We start from the raw sequence: 22,570 nt of genomic DNA, 5'->3' as shown, positions 1-22,570 counted from the left end.
TACATTCTATAAATCTTTGCTGAATGAAAGAATTAGCATCTCACCCAAATCATCAAGTAACTGGTATTATTTTGAAGATGTTAAGTTTCATGAACTGAGGTCATTAAACAATGTTATATCAAATTGATGGCTATTGAGGGGTTCCTGGCTGGCTCCTGGTCTCGGAGTCATTAAGTTCAAGCCTTACGCTGGGCACAGAACTTACTTAAATAAATTAAAACAAAATAAAATAAAATAAAATAAAATAAAATCAGATAATATAAATATAAATATAAGGCTATTCAAACAGGCAACAAATATTAATCTTAAAATTTCTGAAGTCACTTGCGTAACTGATATTTACTGAGCATCTACTGGTGCTAGACAGCATGCTGAATACTTCACAAGCATCAACACATTAAATTCTCATGACTACAAATTTGGTACCATTATATACCTTTTACACATAAGGATGATGCTTGGAAAGGTAACTTGCAAATAAAAGACTATATAGCAGATAGGTGGCAGAATTAGATCTGAGGGGCGCCTGGGTGGCACAGTGGTTAAGCGGCTGCCTTCGGCTCAGGGCGTGATCCCGGTGTTATGGGATCGAGCCCCACGTCAAGCTCTTCGCTGTGAGCCTGCTTCTTCCTCTCCCACTCCCCCTGCTTGTGTTCCCTTTCTCGCTGGCTGTCTCTGTCGAATAAATAAATAAAATCTTAAAAAAAAAATTAGATCTGAACTCAGATAAATTCACTTTGTTCAAAAATAATTCTCTATATTATTAATTCTAAGCCTGGGGTCATAAGCCTGAAATGTCATACCTTATCAGAAACATCCTATGGGAATTCATAAGAAGACTCCATGTCAAGCAGAGTATTAACCAGCTACAGATCTCTGATGAGGCACTGTAAGTGTTTGAGGTGGTTTTCTAACTTTCTACTTCACTCTTATTTCTAACTAGGAAAGCAGAATTAAAATTAAGTACAATCTGAAGGGGATAATAAAGCGTTCCAAAAATGATGAAGAGTTTTCCCCCCCCCCACAATCTAAATATATGAGCTCACTTTTTTTCCCCTTTTATTTGAGAAAGACAGAGATAGCCAGAGAGAAAGAGATAGTGAGAGAGAAAGAGAGAGCAAGCGAACAGGAGAGCTGGAGCAGAGAGGAGAGGGAGAAGCAGGCTCCCCACTGAGGGACTCGATCCCAGGCCCCTGGGATCATGACCTGAGCTGAAGGCAGACACTTAACGGACTGAGCCACCCAGGCGCCCCTCTAAGCTCACTTTTAACACCAAGTGGTGTTCTCTAGTCCCCATTTTTTTTCATTTCAGAAGAAACCTGATCTTAATAAAAATACCTCTCAAGGGAATCCTAAAACACCCTTTTTACAAGGGACCCTTAACAATAGAGAACTAATGGTTACCAGAGCAGAGGTGGGTGGGTGGGGATGGGTTAACATGTGAAAAGGGTTAAGGAGTGCACTTGTGTTGAGCACCAGGTGTTGTATGGAAGTGCTGAATCACTCTTTTGTACACCTGAAACTAATATTAAATGTATGGTAACTGGAAATTAAATAAAAACTTAAAAAAAACCCTAAAGTGTTTTTGAGTTCACCCAAATGTGTAGTCAACTTATTTGCTTATTATATGCTCAAACTTCCACGGTGTACCAAGGTCTTATAAAGCTTAGCTTTACTGATTCTATGATTTTCTTGGGGGTGAGATAATAGAGGGTGGGTAAAGAATAACCCTCCATTAAAAATAAAAATTTCCCAAACTGGTATTAAAAATACCTGTTTCCTTCATATTTTCAAAGAGGGAAGATCAGGGCCGGGGGGGGGGGGGGGGCGGGGTAAAAAAAAAAAAAAAAAAAAAAAAAAAAAAATAAGAAAATGGCTATAAAGCACAGTACGTCATATTGCAGATTCTTAAACATAAACTGGGAAAGTCCAGTTAGTAACATAAAAGTATCTCATATTAAACTCATTGTGATATATATATATATATGGAATATTATACAGCCATCAAAAATGAAATATCTTACCACTGGTAACGACGTGGATGGAACTAGAGGGTAGTATTATGTTAAGCAAAATAAGTCAATCAGAGAAAGACAATTATCATACGATCTCACTGATATGTGGAATTTGAGAAACAAGGAAGAGGATCATAGGGGAAAAGAGAAAAAAAATGAAACAAGATGAAACCAGAGAGGCAGACACACCATAAGAGACTCTTAATCTCAGGAAATAAACTGAGGGTTGCTGGAGTGGAGGGGGGGTGGGAGGGATGGGGTGGCTGGGTAATGGACATTGGGAAGGGTATCTGCTATGGTGAGTGCTGTGTATTGTGTAAGACTGATAATCACAGACCTGTACCCCTGAAACAAATAATATATTACTGTTAATAAAAAAAAAAGCATTGTTTTGCAACCTACAAAAAAACCAAAACAAAACTCAGTGTTTCCTGTCTTATAGCAAATTAATGGACCTGAACTATTACAGATAATGTTAGTTGGAAAAGAGCAAATACCAACAAAAGTAAGGTTTAAAAAACCTGGCGGAGGAACTATAATAAAGCAATTTTTAAGATTTATTTACTTTATATATATATAGAGAGAATAGGTGTGTGGGGGGGCAGAGGGAGAGAAGCAGACTACCCAGTAAGCATTGAGCTTGAAGCAGGACTTGATCCCAGAACCCAGAGATCATGACCTGAGCCGAAATCAAGAGTTGGAGGTTAGCTGACTGAGCCACCCAAGTGCCCCAATAAAACACTGGTTAATAATGATAATTTCATATTCAGCCTTGAATGTTAAAAAACAGGTTCTCTGTCAAAAATTAAAAAGGCAAAAAGAGTATGTGATTTTCAGCCAAGTGCCAAATCAAATATTCACTACAAACAGCAAATAGTGTCATTTGTAGTGACATTTTCATTGGAACTCAACACAGATGTTTTATTTACTTATGAAATTTAGGTTTCACCTATTATCTTATAAAAAAAACCTTTTATATAATTAATGAAAGAGATAGGCCTGAGGTTACAAACTAATGGACTGTGCCAAGTTCAACTTATATATACATTTTGCTTGGAAAGAACATTAAAAAAATTAAATTAAGGGAGAATCTTCTTCAAGTTCAGAGTCCTTAACTACGTTCTACAGTCTTGCCTGTCTAGTCCCTAAATGATTTCAAGTTTGTGAACTGTGAATTCTGGGTATTTTGAGCACATTATATCAAAGTGAATCATTATGCAGGGGCTCATCTTCGAAATTCTCAAAAAATCGTCTTTAAGCTCTTTGATAAATTGGTAAAGGAAGTTAAATTCATATGATACCCCCCCCACATCTTTTTTTGGTTGAATTTAACATTTATCTGAAGGTAGAGAGGTTGTCAGGGAAAAATAAAATTATGGTACTGTTGCCACTTTCTTAGAGAGTAAATGCCATCGGTATTTTATCAAATGCTCTCACAGATTCACCTTTCTGTACACGTTCTTGTGTCCCCAATTTACTTCCACATCTATGACTTAACGGTGGAAATGAGAAATATTGCTGGGCCCCACAATTAGCCAGTGCTAGAATCATCAGTCCTAAGGTTCTAAATACTCTAAAAAAAGCTTCAAAGTAGCAGTGGATTCTAAATTCTTAGGCCTTGATTGCTTCTTAAGTACCCTCCAGGTAGATGAGAAATGGATCTCTCCTTCTTTTGAAATCATAGCACTATAAGCAGTAAAAGTCAATCTTGAGTTTTTCAGGTCTGAACTACCCTTTCACTGCTTCTGAAAGGGGTAGTAAGCAATCGATACAAATGGGAAAACTTTAAATCTGCCACATATGAAGATAAAGAAACTCTTTTTAATAAAGTGTGATTCTTGGCTAAAATCAAGAACTCAGGAAACAGATGTTGGTGAGAATGCAGAGGAAGGCAAAAGCTCTTATACTGTTGGTGGGAATGCAAACTGGTGCAGCCACTCTGGAAAACAGCGTGGAGGTTCCTCAAAAAGTTAAAAATAGTCACCTTACAATCCAGCAATAGTACTACTAGGTATTTATTCAAAGGATACACACAGTGATTTGAAGGGGCACCTGCACCCCAATGCTTATAGCAACAATGTCCACAACAGCCAAACTAGGGAAAGAGCCCAGATAGCCAGTGGCAGATGACTGGATACAGAAGATGTGGTATACACATAAAATGGAATATTACTCAGCCATCAAAAAAAAATGGAACCTTGCCATTTGCAACAATGTGGATAGAACTAGAGGGTATTATGCTAAGCAAAACAGGCCAGTCGGAGAAAGAACAACACCATACGATTTCACTCATATGTGGAATTTAAGAAACAAAACTGATGAACATAGGGGAAAGGAAGGAAAAATAAAGTAAGATGAAAACGAGAGGGAGGCAAACTGTAGGAGATACTCCAGGAAACAAACTGAGGGTTGCTGGAGGGGAGGTGAATGGGTGTAAGGGGTAATTGGGTGATGGGCATTAAGGAGGGCACCTTACAAAATGAGCACTGTGTGTTACATGCAACTGATGAATCAGTAAATTACACCCCAGTAACTAATAATACAGTGTATGTTAACTAATTTGAATTTAAATAAAGAAATGATAAAAAGTATGATTCTTGGAATAAAAAACTGCTCATGACTCTGAGAAACAAACTGAGGGCTTCAGAGGGGAGGGGGGTGGGGGAATGGGATAGGATGGTGATGGGTAGTAAGGAGGGCACATATTGCATGGTGCACTGGGTATTATACACAACTAATGACTCATCGAACTTTACATCAAAAACCAGGGATGTACTGTATGGTGACTAACATAATACAATAAAAAATATTATTATAAGAAAAAAATTTAAAAAAATTAAAAACTGCTCATAAATATTTCATGACTCAACTATACCTTATATTTTAAACTATATCAGGAAAAAAACTGTATTCTGTTCAAGTGACTTTGTCTTATAATTACCTAACTTTTAACCCTTGATTAGCAACCTTCTGGTAAATAAGACCTGAAAAAAAATTAAATCCACCGTCTATGACTGCCTAATATTAAGAACTCTTATTTGCAAAGCTTGCTGGAACTACTGAATAACTTCTTGACACTTCTCCAGCAGTCTAGGTTGAAAAGATGATTAACCAAACAAAAAGGAAGCAATTACTGAAGAAGTGACCTCAGAAAATCCCTCTAAACCTGGTGATTTTTCATTTAAAGACTTTTGGAAGCATTCATGCACATGATGATTATTTTCTAGAGAGCAGTCTCATTTGAGACTATAAAAAGGTACTGAAAGTAGTTAAAACAGTGTTTGGACAGACTGAAACCTAATTAGAAAAAATTATCACTTTATTTAAAAATCAGTAGTTTGCTTTTAAGCAACCTCAGCTCATGCAGAATATGAAGAATCCCTTCAAAGGGCTTGAACATCTATTACTGAGCCCTTACCATTATCAGGCACTGTGCCACAATGCAAATGTATGTGTGCCTTCCAGAAAGACTACAGTCTTGCTGGGTTTTTTTTCAGGGAGTTGGTTTGATCACTTAATGGAATGTAACTCCACGTAAGCTCTGGAAGGGCAGGGTAAGCTCTGGAAGGGCAGGGTCCATGTTTCTCTCCTTCCATGGTATGTTCTAATACCTGACTCATGGTAGGCATTTAAATTCGCTAAATAAATACATTTTTACATAAAACCTTTATTGTATAATCACTTTGGGTATTTTTATGATGTGATGTGTAAACCCAATTTATAACATTTAGCTTATGGGAAACTCAGAATAACTCCAGGAACCAGTCAACTAGCAATCAGCATTAACCATCATTAAGATTGAACTACTTGTACTTGATTAAATAAAGAATAATGATCTCTTACCATTATTTGATACTTCACTTCAAAATAAGTTATATCCTTAAAGATATACTATGGTCTTAGGCAAATACCACATTTTATATTTTTGTTTCAAAATTCCACATCAAATATTGTCAGTTACAGATTTTTGGAAACATTGGTAGAATCTCGGCTAGTTTCCCAATTTGAACTATGTTCATGATACTTCAATAGCATTCACAATAGAACTGGTTTTATTATATTTTAAAATCATTACACTTTAGAAGAGTAAAGAAAAAGCACTATAAAATTACATTTTGGAACTTTACCAAAATCCAAACTATTCACTTTAATTCACTGCAATATCTAATTCAACCACTGGAAAAGTAACAGAACAAAAGCAATAGAACATTTTACTTCTAAAACTCAGTATAAATAACAATTTATCACAATTCATTTAGAAAAAGACTACTAAAAGTATAACCTAAAAAGCTCTTGAGTTAATAGACATGGCTAGGAACTCAACTGATGGCCATTTACTTCTGGAAAACAACTGTATACAAATTACCACCCAATTTTTTTTTTTTAACAATATTAAGAATGAATAGGCTATCTTAGTGAGGGGTCAAATAAAAAAAATTAAATCAAAAATTTAAAGACCCATACAAAATTGACTGATCTCACTATTTCAGATCATTCTCAGTTCATTCGAATATTCTTTTCTTTAACTATCAGTGAAATTCATTACATACTAAAAATAACACCATATTTATGCATGAATAAATTCATTTTCCCAGTAAGAGCTAACCTTCCTTTAAGAAGACTTCCCACATATTCACAGTACATAATATCACAGAACACCCATATTTGGCCTAAGTGTCTCTGAAATGTAGCATTACAAGATGGAAGTTCATTGTGCCTGATGATTTGATTGAGTTTTGCCCAAATGTCTTCCAGAGTTTGGTTGTTACAAATAGCATGCTCTATAGTCCATCTTGCTCTATAAAGTGAATGCAAATTCAGTGCCTTTAAACTATCTCGCAATTTTTTAGACAAAGGAAAAATATTTTCAGTACAATTACTGTTGGGAAGTGAAACGCTCCAAAACCTCTTCTTGTGTTGTCTTCCCTTTTCTGATTGTTTATCTAGATTTCCAGAATTAGTCTGTTCATTCAGTGAGTGTGACCGGATAAAGTGCTTCCTTTTTTTTAAATTAGGTTGAAATTCCAAAAGATCTACTGTGCAATCATAACTCTGTGATTTAACATCATGTTCTGAAATGGTTAAGTACTGTTTCACATCTTCAGCTGCCTCTTCAGAAATCACAGGTGGTGATCTTTTAGGTTTGAGTGGAAGTTTGGACCCATCATGCGAACACCAAGGAATAAATGTCGAAAGTGGACGTGTAGGAAAGTCTTGAACTGCTTTCTCTGCAATTTTTGGCAGTTGTGTGGGATCATTCTCATATGGTCGATAATGTAATATTACTTCTGTAGTCATTGTGCAGTAATCCAGTTACTCTTAATGAAGAAAACATTTCTTAGATGCGCTCCTCAGCGCTAGAATGTAATTTATAATTATAAGACTCTCTTTCCAAATCAGAGGGAAACAGGACCTAAAGTGGAAGTATTGCAAAGAGTAAGATATGGTAGGGATAGCCTACACACAAATAGGGAAAAAGAAAAAACAAAACCAACCCCAGTATGATATTTTACCAAGTGCTGTTGGTAAATGTGAATGTAATCCACAAAGCCAGAAATGCTTTATCTCACCAAAATAGGGCATCTGATTAGATGCCCTATAAGTTCACTTCCAGCCTAAAACTGCTGGGAGTCAACAAGTCTAACTTAACAGATAAAAAGGATTTGGAACTATTGTCATTAATATATTAGGTAAATAATCTTAAGACTATAGCAGAAACAAAGGGTAAATTAATGATTCTTAGAATACCAGATTCATTTGAAGATAACATAAATGCAATAATACTTAAACATTTGAGACATCTGAATTGAGGACAAAGGAAATCACTGTAATTTTTAATGTCTTGAGAAAAATCATTTTTTGCTTTAAAATTATAAGAATTTTACCAAATATTTAGACAGAATACATAATGATTTATTTCATTCACAGTAGTGAACACTACTAACATGAAAATAGTTTAACTCTGATTTTAACCAGGCTAGGAACTGGGTTTGTGATGAAGTCTCCTTTGTATAAATGGGGGACTTTCACAGTATCAAGACCTTGGTACCATGGCTCCTGAATTCCACTGTGGAGGAGGAACAAGAAGGCTAGACCTTCCTTTTTTTTTTTTTCCCACTCTTAGAACAAAGAAATCTTCAAGTTGCCCCAAATGAAGTCACTGATAATAAGTTCCATCATATACTTAGGCTTCCTAACCAAGTCCAAACCTGCATGAGCCATAAGACTCTTCCAAATCCTAATTACTGCAGGAAAAAAAAAAAGAGAGAGAGAGAGAGGTTGTATCTCTTCTCCCCCCAAACCATTAGAGAACTTTTTGAAGGGGTTCTCCCATTGCTAGAATGACCATAGATGGGGACTCCTGTCATGATGTCACAATACTCATTTGACCACTGATTCTAAGAGTCAGAAGTAATTAATTCCATAATGATCCTTTTCACGTACTGTTATGTCCACTGACTGACAGATTTGAGAACTTAAATTCATAATGACTGTGATCCTTAACATCCATAATTATAATATGAATCTAAACACAGAGGGCATATTCTTAAAAGCATTAACGATGCTTTTATTTTCTGTCCTCTTCCTTACACTTTCACATTGTAAGATATGGCACTGAGAATTCTTTCATTTTTTTTGAACTTGCTCAATGTCGTACTCCAAGGATGATGAAGTTCTGAGAGCTCCTTAATATTTTACAGAGATAAGAAAGTAAACTTATATCACCACATGAATCAATATACTTGGCATCCAACAATCAGTAAAATTAAAATCTGTGAAAATTTTTTCAATAAATTATTTTATTTTTTACTTTAAGTAATCCCTACACCCAATGTGAGGCTTGAATTCACCACCCGGAGATCAAGAGTCACATGTCCACTAACTGAGCCAGGCAGGTGACCCAAAGCTTGTGAACATTCTTTTTTTTTTTTTTTTAAAGATTTTATTTACTTATTTGACAGAGACAGCCCGCGAGAGAGGGAACACAAGCAGGGGGAGTGGGAGAGGAAGAAGCAGGCTCCTAGCGGAGGAGCCTGATGTGGGGCTCGATCCCATAACGCCGGGATCACGCCCGGAGCCGAAGGCAGACGCTTAACGACTGCGCCACTCAGGCGCCCCGCTCGTGAACATTCTTGATTAACAAGGGGAACAATGGTACTGAAGAGCTTTAATAAAACTGAAACTATCAGTGAATTTCAAAGCACTTATCCTTTTAGGCTGCTAAAATACTCTCCCAGGTTATCTTCTACTTCAGAAAATAAAGAATAATAGAAAAGTAAAAATACCCACTGGTAATTAGCTTCCACATCACTGGAATGTAACTGTGTTTAATAGCTTCCAATTTGCATAAAATCATACCTAGCAGCTAACAGAACTGTTCCAAATTCCCATTAAAATAGTTGAGAGAATATTCTCTGAAAATGCTATTTCCTTCATTAGGAGGCAACAAGGAGTCTTGGAAAGATGGAGGAAGGCCTTGTGTTGAAATACTGCCTTCAATCACTTACTAGGTTTGCGATCCTGAAAAAGTTTCTTAAATTTCTGATAAATATTAAATAAAATCTATTCCACATACTTGATGTAAGATTAAGAAAACACACGACAGTTTCTTTTCCTTTTTCTCCAGAAGAACCCATTTTAGTCAGCTCATTTGCTTAGGCTAAGCTTACAGGTTCTGTTGCTGTATTACTTAATATTGTTTTTTAGTTCTATGATCAGAGACAACCTATTAAACTCAGCTATCAATATTTGATATTATGTTACAGATGGGACTGGTAAGCTTCTGGAATGTTTGATGCCTACATCATAACTGGGGACAGGGTAAGGGACCCTCAAAATGGATGCCACAAGGAAGGAAGTGCAATTTAACTGAATTCAAATGTCTATTGAGCATTTTCTCAGCTCAGTCCAAGAAGTTACTGGTAACCACACAACAGAGCATCCAAGAAAGAAGCAGCTCATATGTGGAAGTAGAAAACAGATGAAATAAAGCTGAATGCAGTTTAAATAAAAGGTTTTCAGAAAACAGTAAGAATTCCAGAAACACTCTGCCCTGTTGGTTTTCCCTAAATAATGCTACAGTTAAATCATCAAACGTACTAAAATATTTGCTGTGTACAGAAAACTAAAGTTGACATTAATTTTCCCATATCCACAACACTTTGAAGTAAACTGAAGTTTGAACAAATCTAAATTACACGTTGTTGTACTATGTATTTCTTAACCCTTGGCACTGCTTACTGCAATACTAGACTAACTTTATAGATGAAGCTGAAACCTAGTAACTTTATCAGTGCTACATGAAGGCACAACAGACAAGGAAAATTCACTGTAGATGCCTACTGTAAATCATCTTGGTTCACTGGGCTCTTCCCGGCTAAGGTAGGGACGTTAGCTTCCGCGGCTAAACCCAGTCCGGTAACTGCAGCATATCACACAATGAATGATTTACCAGGTTATCTATTCCATTCTAGAGGGAGGCTGTCAAGCCTCAAAAACAGAGAAGAAATTGCTTCCTTCCACTCGGCGCCAAAGGACAGAACAGGAGGCTCTTAAACACCAACAGTGTTTAAGAAAAACGAGGCCTACATCCCAGGGACCAGATCTATGTGGGAAAGGCTTCGAGAATTAGGGAAGAGGAGAAAACAGACTAAAGGGAATCAGGTTCGTTAAAGTTTACCTTTCAGGGCCAGCAGGTGCTCCTGTTTCGGGGGATTCACTTCCATTTTGCCCGGCACTTTCGACCCACTGCCTACGGCAGCTGAAGAGGTTCAATGCAGCCCGGAAGAAAACAGAAAAGCGGACGTTCGGAAAGATCAAATCACACCCAACTGGTTCTCTGCGCTGGTGATGCCTTAAATTCTCTTCTTATCACGTCCTTTAGGGACTCAACGGCTTCTTTTTACCAAAGCCATCTCTTGCTTCTTAGAGACCTATACATAACATACTTTTCTATTTTCAAGCCACAATCACACATCATGACTTTAAGAAACCACTCCTCGGTGACAATACGTAGCGCCCCAAATACGTACATCGCGGAGTAAAAGAAATGGACTTTGCATGCTGGGATTTGTAGTTTAAACGAAACCGCATTGCATAAAGGGAGATGTAGTCCGCCTTCGCTCCCACATCTATTCCGCAATTAGGAAGAGATCGTTACTGAAGCGGGAGTTTCACCCCGAAAATTTACTTCTTGTTTTATCCCTTCTTTTTTCCTTTAATTTTATTCCTCCCATCAGTTGCAGACTCCTGGATAATAACAATATAAATAGCAAAGCGTTCATATATACAAGGCCGTGCAGCCAAAGAGCCAGTGACTGGCAGGAGGAGGAGCCCAGAGGTCAACCCAGTGGCGCTGAGCCTCTTACTGCGCCTGTGCGCCAGCAGCGAACGCCTAGGCCTCTGGGTAGGTGGCTGTACCCCGCCCCTCAGTTGAAGGCCGTGACGGCTGCTTCTGCGGCACCGCTCCTCGTAGGATGGCTACTCTGATTGTAAACAAGCCTGGAGCGGGACTAGACAGTGGCCGTCAGGGCAGCCGGGGGACGGCCGTGGTGAAGGTGAGGGACCTTGCGTGCTCTGTTCTCCACCATCGGCCTCCCTTCGGTTCATCCCTCAGGTCGCGGCCGCGCCCCGGCCGTCTTCTTTGGGCCTTTGCGCCCCTCTCGGCTTTAAAGCCTTGCTCTCCCCTCCGCGATTTTTACCTCTGCGGGCGTGAAGTTACTTGATCTTCTGTTCATAACAGTCCTCTACATGGCCGATGGGGACATTTGTGAAAAGGAGCTTATTTATGGGCCTGTGTTCCTGACTTCGGCAGGTTTTTGCTTAGGTCCTCTCCTTTTTGTTAATTAAGCCCAACGAGCATTAGTTTATTTTTATTGAATTGAGCCATTGTTATCGCCAGATACTATATTAAATATTTTAGCTCGTTAATATCTACTTACGAGGTATGTGATAATTACCATTTGACAGGTGAAGAAACTCAGGTTTACGTTAACACAGTGTGTCATGGATCCAGGGCTGACTGCCTTTAAAATCTGGTTTTCATTATTGCGCTACTTCTATAACCAGTCATGTAGTAATGGTTGATCTGCCCCCTCCTCTCGTTAGTGGAGTCTGTCAACACTTTGGAGAAGTGTCCCTGCAGCAGCATGGCTGAGCATTAACGTTAGGATATACGAATTGCCCTGTGCTTCAGGTTTGAATCTCTACCATGCTTAAATGCTTCAAAATGCATTTACTAACAAATCAATTGAAATATGTGGGAGTCAAATTTCCCTTCCACTATATACATATGGAGAGATCTGCAAGGGACACCTGATGTCATGGGTTTGTAGAATAACTTTCAGGACTGTTGTAATCTGAGTTATGGGTAATTCTCATTACTGGCTACATATTTAGAATAACTGAGGACTTAAAAGAAAAAAAAAACCCTACTGATAATGCTTTCTCCCAAGTTCTCATTAACTTGACATCAATATATTTTATAAACATTCCCAGGAGTGATTTTAATGTGCAACCAAGGTTGAACCACTATACCAGATAATATCTGAAGTTATTTTAAGATCTTGGGTAATAGGCACCTGTGATTTTTCCCCTAATGTTGGTTTTATATGATAACAAATGCTACATTTCTGCTCACAGGTATATGATCTGATGGCTTTTGATTCATCTGGCCTTTATATATTAAGTTACTCTGAAGGTACACAGCATTTCTGAGATACAGAGGAGCCCTCTTATTAGGCATGTTATATAGTTGAGATTTTATTTATTAAATTGTACTTTATCTAACTAGAGAATACCCGAAGATTATTTTGTGAATTGGCTTGAGTCAGTAAGTTGTAATTAGAATGGATATTATTGCTTTTTCTACTTTTGTTACCCTAGTTGCCTTAAAATCTCAAAAAATATACGAAAGCCTCATATGACTCAAATTTGTTACAGCACAGTTTGATATGTTAGAGGTTCACTTTGTTTTTATCTTCACATGTAAAGTGTGCCTGAGCTGTGCAGTAGGGTAGTCTTTTTTGGCAAGATCCTTATGTTGTAATTTGTAAGGCGTATGATGGCATGAATTTAAAAAACAACAACTCATTGTCATTTTCATAGATGAAAGCAGAAATTATTCATTGGAAGGTGAAAGTTGAAGTATATAATGCTAAAAGGTAAAATAATGAACAAGTTGATAATGACAGGGTTTTTTTCATTAGAAAACTCAAAGACAAAAATCTGATGTTATGAAATTATTTACATTCAGAAAAGAGTCAGAGGGGACACCTGGGTGGCTCAGTCAGTTAAGTGCCAGCATTTGCCTCAGGTCATGATCCCAGGGTCCTGGAATAGAGCCCTACATCGGGCTCCTTGCTCAGCAGGGAGCCTCCTTCTCCCTCTGGGTGCTGCGCCCCTACTTGTGCGTTGCGTGCGCTCTCTCTCTCTGATAAATAAATAAAATCTTTTTTAAAAAAAGAGGAAAAAAGAATCAGGAAATTTTCTTTTGAAGAGTGAGTCTTCTTGGTCCATTTAAAATATATCTAGTTAGGGTGCCTGGCTGGCTCCGTTGGAGGAATGTGCTACTCTTGATTTCAGGGTAGTGAGTTTGAGCCCCATGTTGGGGATAGAGATTATTAAAAAATGAATTAAAAACTTAATAAAATATGGTCTGTTTTATTAAAATTTGATTTACATGTAATAAGTTTGAAGCTCTCTTCATATTTGTGAAGTTGATAAAATTATGAGTTTTTTCTTATTTAGGGTTTAATTCCTTGTGCTGTGAGCCACAGTTCGTGTTTATAAATACTGAGGGAAGAATTTCTTACTCTATTTACTGAGTTGATAGGAAATAGTCTAGTAAGTTTATTTTTGGACCCGTGTTTGGTTTATAAATCTGTGGTATGTTATTAGTGCTTTTTAAAAAAACCTGTAGTAGCAACTTCAGTTATTTTATCTTGTGTAATTATGGGGTCAGAGGTAAAAGATATGAATGGACTGAAATTTAATTTGCTTGTTTGGAGTTTATGATCATAAACAAGTTTATTATGGTATTACAAAAATGAGAACATTATAAAAAATGTTGCATTTATTTGATATCTAATTCTGTTATATCTTTTCTGTATTTGAATGAATTTGATATTTAAGTGAGAATATTTAAATGAAGCTTCTGTCCTGCCTTTTTTAAAAATTTAAGATACATTTAAGTGTTTGTGTATAATACAATTTATGTGTAACTTTTCCCATCTGTTTTCCTTCCTTGTAGGGAACCACTATTCCAGTGTAATCAGTTTCCTTTGTATCCTGCTAGAAAGATAGTATGACTATGTAAAAAATATATATATAAATGTATGCTCTCTTTCCCCAGTTTTATGCAAAAGCTAAATATTCTCTATATTTTTCACTTTGCTGTATTCATATGAAATCATTCTATGTGTGTTCATAAGAAACTTCCTTTTTCTCAACAAACTGCATGGTTTTGCAGTATATGAATGTACTGTAATTTATTTAGCAGTCTGTATTGCTGTCTATTTATTTTGTTTCCAATCATTTGCAAATGCAAATGGTGCTGTAAGGAATAACATAGAGATCTTGTCACACATGTGTGATGTATTTGTCAGATAAATTCCTGGAAATAGAATTACAAAGCTATGTAAACTTTTGATACGTATTGTCAAATTGCCTTTCATAAAGCCTGTATCATTCGATATTTCACAGCAGTCAGCAAGTATATCTGTTTTCCCACATCTTCACCAACACAAAGGGTTACACAAAGGGTTATCAACCTGTTTGACCTAATCTGAAAAAAAGTATATTGGTTTAGGTTTAAGTGCATTTCAAAGTGTTTTGAGTGACATTGAACATCTTTTCATATATTTAAAGAGCTGTTTTTATGTCTTTTCTTGTGAGCTGTGTGTTACATTTAAGCTTCTTTTGAACCATACTGGGATGCAAGCCAATTATGAATTATCAGTTTACAGTGAAAGATGTTTGTATTTCATGCACTAAGTCCAAATTAATTACAGAGTTAATATTAAATTTTTAATGCATTAAGTCTGATTTCCACTGTGGATTTTCTGTTTTTTTACCTTGCATTGTTTATTTGTTGGGGGATGGTGTTTGGGCTGAACTGTTTTTAATTTTTAATTTTGTCAGACTTTATTTATATAAGAATACTAGTACTGGGTTGTTTGGAATGCCCTGTTTCTGTGGGCTTTTTAGTCTAAGAAGAAAAGACAGGCTGGAAGCCAATAATGGAATTAACGTGTTTAAGGTGTTAAGATAAACACTTACCGTGGTGCATGATGGCCCAAGGGATAGTGTGGTCATTTCATTTGGAATGAGCTGTGGGTAGACTGAGAGATACAGTTGTTTAGAAATTTGTTTATTAATGTTTAAAAAAAGGATCCACTAAGAAAATGTCTGTTTAGCTATTTCCTCAACATTAGCATAAAAAAGAGGCAAAAAGCAGTTTGTCATGTTCTGAGAACTACAAATTGTTCGATATAGTTTGAGAATAGAGTCTGCGGAGGGTGGCAGGGAAGCAGTAGGACAGAGGCCAGATGGTAGCAGGTTGTGGATGGCCAACATAGTAGTTCGTGATATAATTGAACAGTTCAGTGTGGGTATTTAAAAAAAAAATTAAAGTTGTGTAACACTTTGAATATATTGGGAAATAAAGGTACCAACAGTGCTTCATTGTTAAAAATATAGTTTGTTGACTAATTATAAAACATAATCTCATAGGCTTGGGAATCAGAATATGCTGATTCCTGTCACTTCTTTTGACTGACTACATGGCCTTGGGCAAATCATGTGCCTGTAATTGGAACTTTATAGACAAAATATTTTCTAACCCAGGGGCATATTTATTAATTGAGAACAACGAATTGAAATTTAAGTCTTAGCTGACTGCTTTCTTGACTTTACATTATATAGTATAAATGGATACTAGAAAATACTTGAATATTACTTAACAGTCTGTTCTGAACAAATTCTTGATCATTTACAAGGGGTCATTGTCACCCTAGTACATATTTCAGATTTTGTTCAAACTATTGATGGTCTTTTGCGGGCTAGGTAATTGCAGAGAAATTGTTTAAGAACCCAACTTTGGTAGAATTCTATTAGAAGATTCAGATATAATGAATCAAAACATAATTTTCAAAAGATAAAGATGATGTTAATTTACAACATTATCTTGGTTCTCTGACAGTTGACATTTCAAGGAGATTTTACTATGATGTAATTTTTCTGGGGTCAGATGAAATGATAAAAGGTGATTTAAAGTTTTACGATCTAGACTTTTTTCATGGAGGAATAATTTAACGAGATTGATTTAGTATATTAGATGGAGGTTTTTTTAGCTTAAAATATGTGTGCTTTTAAAATCATTTGAAGAGCACATGTTTCCTTTCCAAATATTAGGTGCTTGAGTGTGGAGTTTGTGAAGATGTCTTTTCTTTGCAAGGAGACAAAGTTCCTCGTCTTCTGCTTTGTGGCCACACAGTCTGTCATGACTGTCTTACCCGCCTCCCTCTTCATGGAAGAGCAATCCGTTGCCCTTTTGATCGACAAGTAACAGATCTAGGTAGGAAAATATATTGTATGTATTTAAGATTTAAAATTGGTTTATTTGTATGGAAAGGAGTTTGTATAGTCATTGATTTCTGCAGGTTCTGGGTTAGATGAGAGATGGGGAAAAACGTTATTTTTAGCTCTTCGAGTTCCATTTTACTGAGAGGAATTATTTTAGATTAATAAGTGTATGTTTCTTACAGTGGTTTTCAGACATGAATGCTAGCTTATTTGTAGTTATGAAATCAGTTTATTGGCTCTAAGCAGGTATTTTAAAGAAGAAATACAGCAAAAATTGTGGATGTGTTGCACACTGTGAGGGTGAATACTGGTGTGTGAAACTTTTGTTTCAACTGTAAATATACACATATTTTAAAAGATTTATTTATATATAAATGTATGTTATCCTGTGTTGTAATGGAAAATGTATTTCTTACTGTAGGTTGCTATAAAAAATATTTTAAAGCACTTGTTTTAATATATGTAGTAAAAGTCATTGACAAGATAGGATTTATAAAGTTAAATGATATAAAAATAGTAGAACTTTCAGTATGTTTCTACTTACAATGCTGAGGAGTTTTTGTTTATTTAAGAGAATTTTAATAAGACAATATTTCTAACTTAAAAAGATAACATGGAAAATTTGAATTTTAAATTTAGACATTATTAATGATTAAATACATGACAAATTACTATTGAGGTATGAGGTAAAATGATTAAGATTTCATTTCATTAGATTTAGTTTTTATTTATTTATTCTAGGAGATTCAGGTGTTTGGGGATTGAAAAAAAATTTTGCTTTATTGGAGCTTTTGGAACGACTGCAGAATGGACATATTGGTCAGTATGGAGCTGCAGAAGAAGCCATTGGGATATCTGGAGAGGTATTGCTAGAACTTGATGAAATATTTTTTATGAGCATGACTTTCTTCTTTTAGTTTAAAATATTTGCCATTAAAAGCACAATCTTACCTCACTTGCTCCAGCAGATAGGATTCCAGAAACAACTTTTCATTACATTACAGTTTTGTAGGCAACAATATTCCCAGCTGAACAGCAAGTAAAACTTAAACTTGAATTCTCTGAAAATAGTATACCCGATGTATGTTTTATGTATGAACTTATTTCCTTATTGTAATTCACTTCTACCCAAGGATAAAGTCAAAGACTAAGAAGGTTACTGAAGGGTAAGAAAAAGGTGTAAGATACGTATTAAACCAGAGGGTGCAAAAGTGAATCAACAATAAATAGTATAGCACAAAGAAAGAGGAACTCCTTGATAGAGGACAGTTAGTGTAGAGGCCGAATGCCTTAAAAATAGCAGTAGCTCCAGAGGGATTTACTACTATTAAATATCTTCATGAAAAGTTTAAACTGTGTGTAAGTATACTCTCTTTATCCAACTGGCCAATCATCCAGTAAATATTAGAACAAAGTTCATTAACACAGGTTAAGATACATTTTTATTTTTTTATTTTTTCAATTAAGTAGGCTCCACGCCCAATGTGGGGCTTGAACTCGCAACCCTGAAATCAAGAGTTGCATGCTCAGTGGACTGAGCCAGCCAGGCGCTCCTTAAAATACATTTTTAATGCTTGAAGAATTGTCCACATAGCTCATATACTGTACTAGATGTAAGAATAGTTGTAGTAAATAACAGTTAATGATTTTGGTGTTCAACTTTAAAATCACAGTTTAGTATAAGGAAAAAAATGTCAGATTGATTTCTGCTTCTCTTATTAAATCATGATTTCTTTATGTAAAGTGAATCACTGAAGTGAATTTCAAACTGGAGCACTGTTTTATTTTTTTCCTTCAAGATTTTATTTAAATTCAAGTTGGTTATCATGTAGTGTAGTATTAGTTTCAGGGGTAAATTTAGTGATTCATCACTTGCATATAACAGCCAGTGCTCGTTACATCATGTGCCCTTCCTTAATGCCCGTCACCCACTGACCCATCCCCCAGCCCACCTCCCCTCCAGCAACCCTCAGTTTGTTCCCTATAGTTAAGCATCTCTTATTGGTTTGCCTCCCTCTCTGTTTTTATCTTATATTTTTCTTTCCCTTCCCCCTTGTTCATCTTTTTTGCTTCTTAGATTCCACATATGAGTGAAATCGTATGGTGTTTATCTTTCACTGACTGATTTATTTTGCCTAGCACAATACCCTCTAGTTCCATCCACGTTGTTGCAAATTTCATTTTTTTTAATGGCTGAGTAATATTCCATCGCATATACATACCACATTTTATCCATTCGTCTGTCAATGGACATTTGGGCTTTTTCCGTATTTTGGCTGTTGTAGATAGTGCTGCTATAAACATTGGGGTGCATGTGCCCCTTCAAATTACTATTTCTGTATCCTTTGGCTAAATACCTGGTAGTATAATTGCTGGGTTGTAGGGTAGCTCTATTTTTAACTTTTAGAGGAACCTTCATACTGTCCTACAGAGTGGCTGCATCGGTTTGTATTCCCACCAACAATGCAAAGGGTTCCCCTTCCTCTGCATCCTTGCTAATGTCTGTTGTTTCCGAGCTGTTAATTTTAGCCATTCTGACTGGTGTGAGGTGGTATCTCATTGTGATTTTGATTTGTAGTTCCCTGATAATGAGTGATGTTGAGCATTTTTCATGTGTCTGTTGGCCATTTATATGTTGTCTTTTGAGAAATGTCTATTCATGTCTTCTGCCAGTTCTTAACTGGATTTTTTTTTGAGGGTCGATAAGTTGAGTTTGATAAGTTCTTTATAGGTTTTGGATACTAGCCCTTTATCTGGTATGTCATTTGCAAATATCTTCTCCCATTCCATTGGTTGCCTTTAATTTTGTTAGTTGTTTCCTTTGCTGTGCAGAAGCTTTTCGTCAGTTTTTCTTTTGTTTTCCCTTGCCTCTGGAGATGTGTCTAGCAAGAAGTTGCTGCGGCTGAGGTTCCAGAGGTTACAGCCTTTGTTCTTTTCTAGGATTTTGATGGTTTCCTATCTCACATTTAGGTCTTTAATTCATTTTGAATTTCTTTTTGTGTATACTGTAAGAAAGTGGTCCAGTTTCATTCTTCTGCATGTTGCTGTCCAGTTTTCCCAACACCATTTGTTGTGAAGAGACTGTTTTTTCCATTGGATATTCTTTACTGTTTTGTCGAAGATCATTTGACCCTAAAGTTGCGGGGAGCACTGTTTTCTAATATTTTTGTAGTTCTTTCGCATGCTATATCTTTTATCTTTCAGAAGACATTAGGATATTGTCTAATGTTGACCTTCTAAATTATTTGTCAGTTCTGGAAAACAGAAGACATGAATTTTTAATTTTACATGTACATGTTTCTCATAATTGCAAATAAAAAATGTTTACCTTTGGATTCATTTTTCAGTTTAATGTGATATTTAATGACATCATGGATGTATTTTCTTATTTTTATTTCTGAAACAATTTATGCCAAATAACTCCCTTTCCAATTATGGCCTTTTAATATTCAGCATAAGTTTCAGAACATCCTTGATTATCAGATGTGTAAAATGTTTCAAATTGGATGCTTTTTAGTAACTCATAAAAATTAGAAATAATATTTAAAAGCTTATGTATAGTATAGGTTTTGTTTATTTTTTATTTGCTTAAGTCAGTGCTTTTTCAGCCAGGATTGTGCAGTGAACTCACCTGTGGAGTTTTAGAAAAAAATACACAGCTCAGGCTTCTACTACAACCTATTGGAATAAGTATTTCCTAGGTTAGAATCTGGGCATCTGTGTTTTTAAAAACTTTGCAGCTGATTCTTGTGCTTACATGTGCTTCTCAAAATAGCATTTGCATTTCTCTTTTTTCTATACATCACCATGATGAGTAGTATTTAAAGCAGTTTCAGGGGAGCACCTGGCTGTCTCAGTCAGTAGAGTATGGGACTCTTGACCTCAGCCCTGTAAGTTCGAGCCCCACATTAGGTATAGACATTACTTAAAAATAAAATCTTAAAAAAAATTAAGCAGTGAGGATGTATTTATTATCAATTTTTTTAGTTTTAAAAATAGAATTCTAGCCTGTATTGTTCAGTTTCTTTTATGTAATATGAGGGGATTTCATGGGAGATATCTACACTGACTGTGAATCTATGAGAGCAGTTTTATTTTTGGCCTCAAATCCATAGCATATATTGATAATCAATTTTGGAAATAGCTTCTCACTTACCTATAGAAGTGAATACTTTCATAGATGAGTCATAAATTACCTTTTTACTTAATTACCAGTATACTTTCATATATAAAGCTTGGTCAGTTAAAAAAAGATTATGGGCTTTTATTTTTTAAAATTTGTCATGTTATAATGATTGAGGCTCAGTTTGAAGACATTAATTTTTTGTTTACCAGAGCATCATTCGTTGTGATGAAGATGAAGCTCACGTTGCATCTGTATATTGTACTGTATGTGCAACTCATTTGTGCTCAGAGTGTTCTCAAGTTACTCATTCTACAAAGACATTAGCAAAACACAGACGAGTGCCTCTAGCTGATAAACCTCATGAGAAAACCATGTGCTCTCAGCATCAGGTACATGCCATTGAGTTTGTTTGCTTGGAAGAAGGCTGTCAAACTAGCCCACTTATGTGCTGTGTCTGCAAAGAATATGGAAAACACCAAGGTCACAAGGTATGATTATAATTAGACTGGATGACTCTACCCAGTTTACCAACCTACCATTTATTTCCATTGATTTGGTTCTTTATGCCAAGTAGGGATAGAAGAAAAGTTCAGTAATGAATGAGTTGAACTTGGTAGCATGAAAAGAAACAAGAGATTTAATTTCTGAATATCATAACAAAAACTCCAGAGAGTCCTTATCATTTTCTTCACTGAAAAATAGCTTTCCAGTAGGAAACAAAATTTCTTTGTGTGCATGTTTTCATAATGCACTGGATTGTGTTGACAGTATTTATGTCTGTTGATGAACTGCTATTTATGGTGAAATTATAAAGTGAATCTCGGTTTTTTTTTTTTTTTTTTTTTTGAGGGAGGGAGAGGGGGGTGATGGGGGTAGAGGGAGAAGGAGAGAAAATATCTTTTTTTTTTTCAAAGATTTATTTATATTGGAGAATGAGAGAGAACGTGGTGGGGGAGGGGCAGAGGAAGAGGGAGAGAGAAACTTCAGCAGACTCCGTGCTGAGCGTGGAGCCAGATGCAGGGCTTTACGTGGGGCGTAACTCAGGGCTCCATCCCACGACCCTAAAATCACAATCTGAGCCAAAACTAAGAGTCAGAAGTTTAACGGATTCTGCCATCCAGGCACCCCAAGGAAGAGAGAGAATCTTAAGCAGGCTCCATGCCCAGCCTGATGGGGGGGCTGGATCTCACAACCCTGAGATCACAACTTGAGCTGAAATCAAGAGTTGGACGCTTAACCAACTGAGCCACCAGGCACCCCATCTTGGACTGTTATTAAGCAATAAATGGACTCCCAAATTCTAAATTGTTTCTTTGGAGGAGATATAGTTTTGGGGTGAAGGTAAATTAGTATTTATTACCTGTGCTTTTTTGTAAATGTGTTATAAAAGCCACCTGGCTGATGCTTTTTTATCATTGGAGTGATTTAATTAGCATTTTATATCATTAGTCAATACTGTGAGTTCTTTTCTATAATTTTGTTGTACTTTAGCATTCAGTACTGGAACCAGAAGCTAACCAAATCCGAGCATCAATTTTAGATATGGCTCACTGCATACGGACCTTCACTGAGGAAATTTCAGATTATTCCAGAAAATTAGTTGGAATCGTTCAGCACATTGAAGGAGGAGAACAAATAGTGGAAGATGGAATTGGAATGGCCCACACAGAACATGTATGGAATTTTTTTCTTCTTTTTTTACCTTCTTACCCTTTTTACTTCTAACCTTTTCATCTTCTTTTATTTATTGAACAATTACATTGTGCTAGTACTACACTAGTCACTGAAAATAAGTTTTTAAAAAAGGCTTTGTATTCATGGAATTTATAATCCATCATAGAAGAAA

At 36.1% G+C, this 22,570-nt stretch overlaps 3 protein-coding genes across 7 annotated transcripts in view; 1 reads left to right on the top strand and 2 right to left on the bottom strand.

The window, feature by feature from the left end:
• Positions 1-10,835, bottom strand: part of TRAPPC13 (trafficking protein particle complex 13) — a 34,255-nt gene extending 23,420 nt beyond the window's left edge. For 4 of the 5 annotated variants that reach the window (XM_011225073.3, XM_019799715.2, XM_011225074.3 and 1 more), the window contains exon 1: positions 10,696-10,835. In XM_011225073.3, coding sequence (XP_011223375.1) covers positions 10,696-10,741 — 46 coding nt within the window. In that variant the 5' untranslated portion in view covers positions 10,742-10,835. Of the gene's footprint in view, positions 1-6,621; positions 6,759-10,695 lie in introns of those variants that run through there. The other variant, XM_034656289.1, reaches the window with a different exon arrangement.
• Positions 4,812-10,832, bottom strand: SHLD3 (shieldin complex subunit 3). The gene is made up of 2 exons (XM_034656290.1): positions 10,696-10,832; positions 4,812-7,428 (listed from the first exon to the last, which is right to left on the bottom strand). The coding sequence occupies exon 2, from the start codon at positions 7,311-7,313 to the stop codon at positions 6,558-6,560; it is 756 nt and encodes a 251-aa protein (XP_034512181.1). The 5' UTR covers positions 7,314-7,428; positions 10,696-10,832; the 3' UTR covers positions 4,812-6,557.
• A 576-nt stretch (positions 10,836-11,411) lies between the features above and the next one.
• The window catches only part of TRIM23 (tripartite motif containing 23), a 32,080-nt gene continuing 20,921 nt past the window's right edge, over positions 11,412-22,570 (top strand). Inside the window, exons 1-5 of the mRNA XM_011225070.3 lie at positions 11,412-11,572; positions 16,428-16,590; positions 17,340-17,461; positions 20,934-21,212; positions 22,216-22,398. Of these exons, the coding sequence (XP_011223372.1) occupies positions 11,492-11,572; positions 16,428-16,590; positions 17,340-17,461; positions 20,934-21,212; positions 22,216-22,398 (828 nt within the window). The 5' untranslated portion in view covers positions 11,412-11,491. The remainder of the gene's footprint in view (positions 11,573-16,427; positions 16,591-17,339; positions 17,462-20,933; positions 21,213-22,215; positions 22,399-22,570) is intronic.

The sequence above is a fragment of the Ailuropoda melanoleuca genome, chromosome 3 (genome assembly GCF_002007445.2).
Source record: "Ailuropoda melanoleuca isolate Jingjing chromosome 3, ASM200744v2, whole genome shotgun sequence".
NCBI classification, from domain to species: Eukaryota; Metazoa; Chordata; class Mammalia; order Carnivora; family Ursidae; genus Ailuropoda; species Ailuropoda melanoleuca.
Note: the sequence above shows the minus strand (reverse complement) of the source record. Positions and strands in the feature narration are given on the sequence as shown.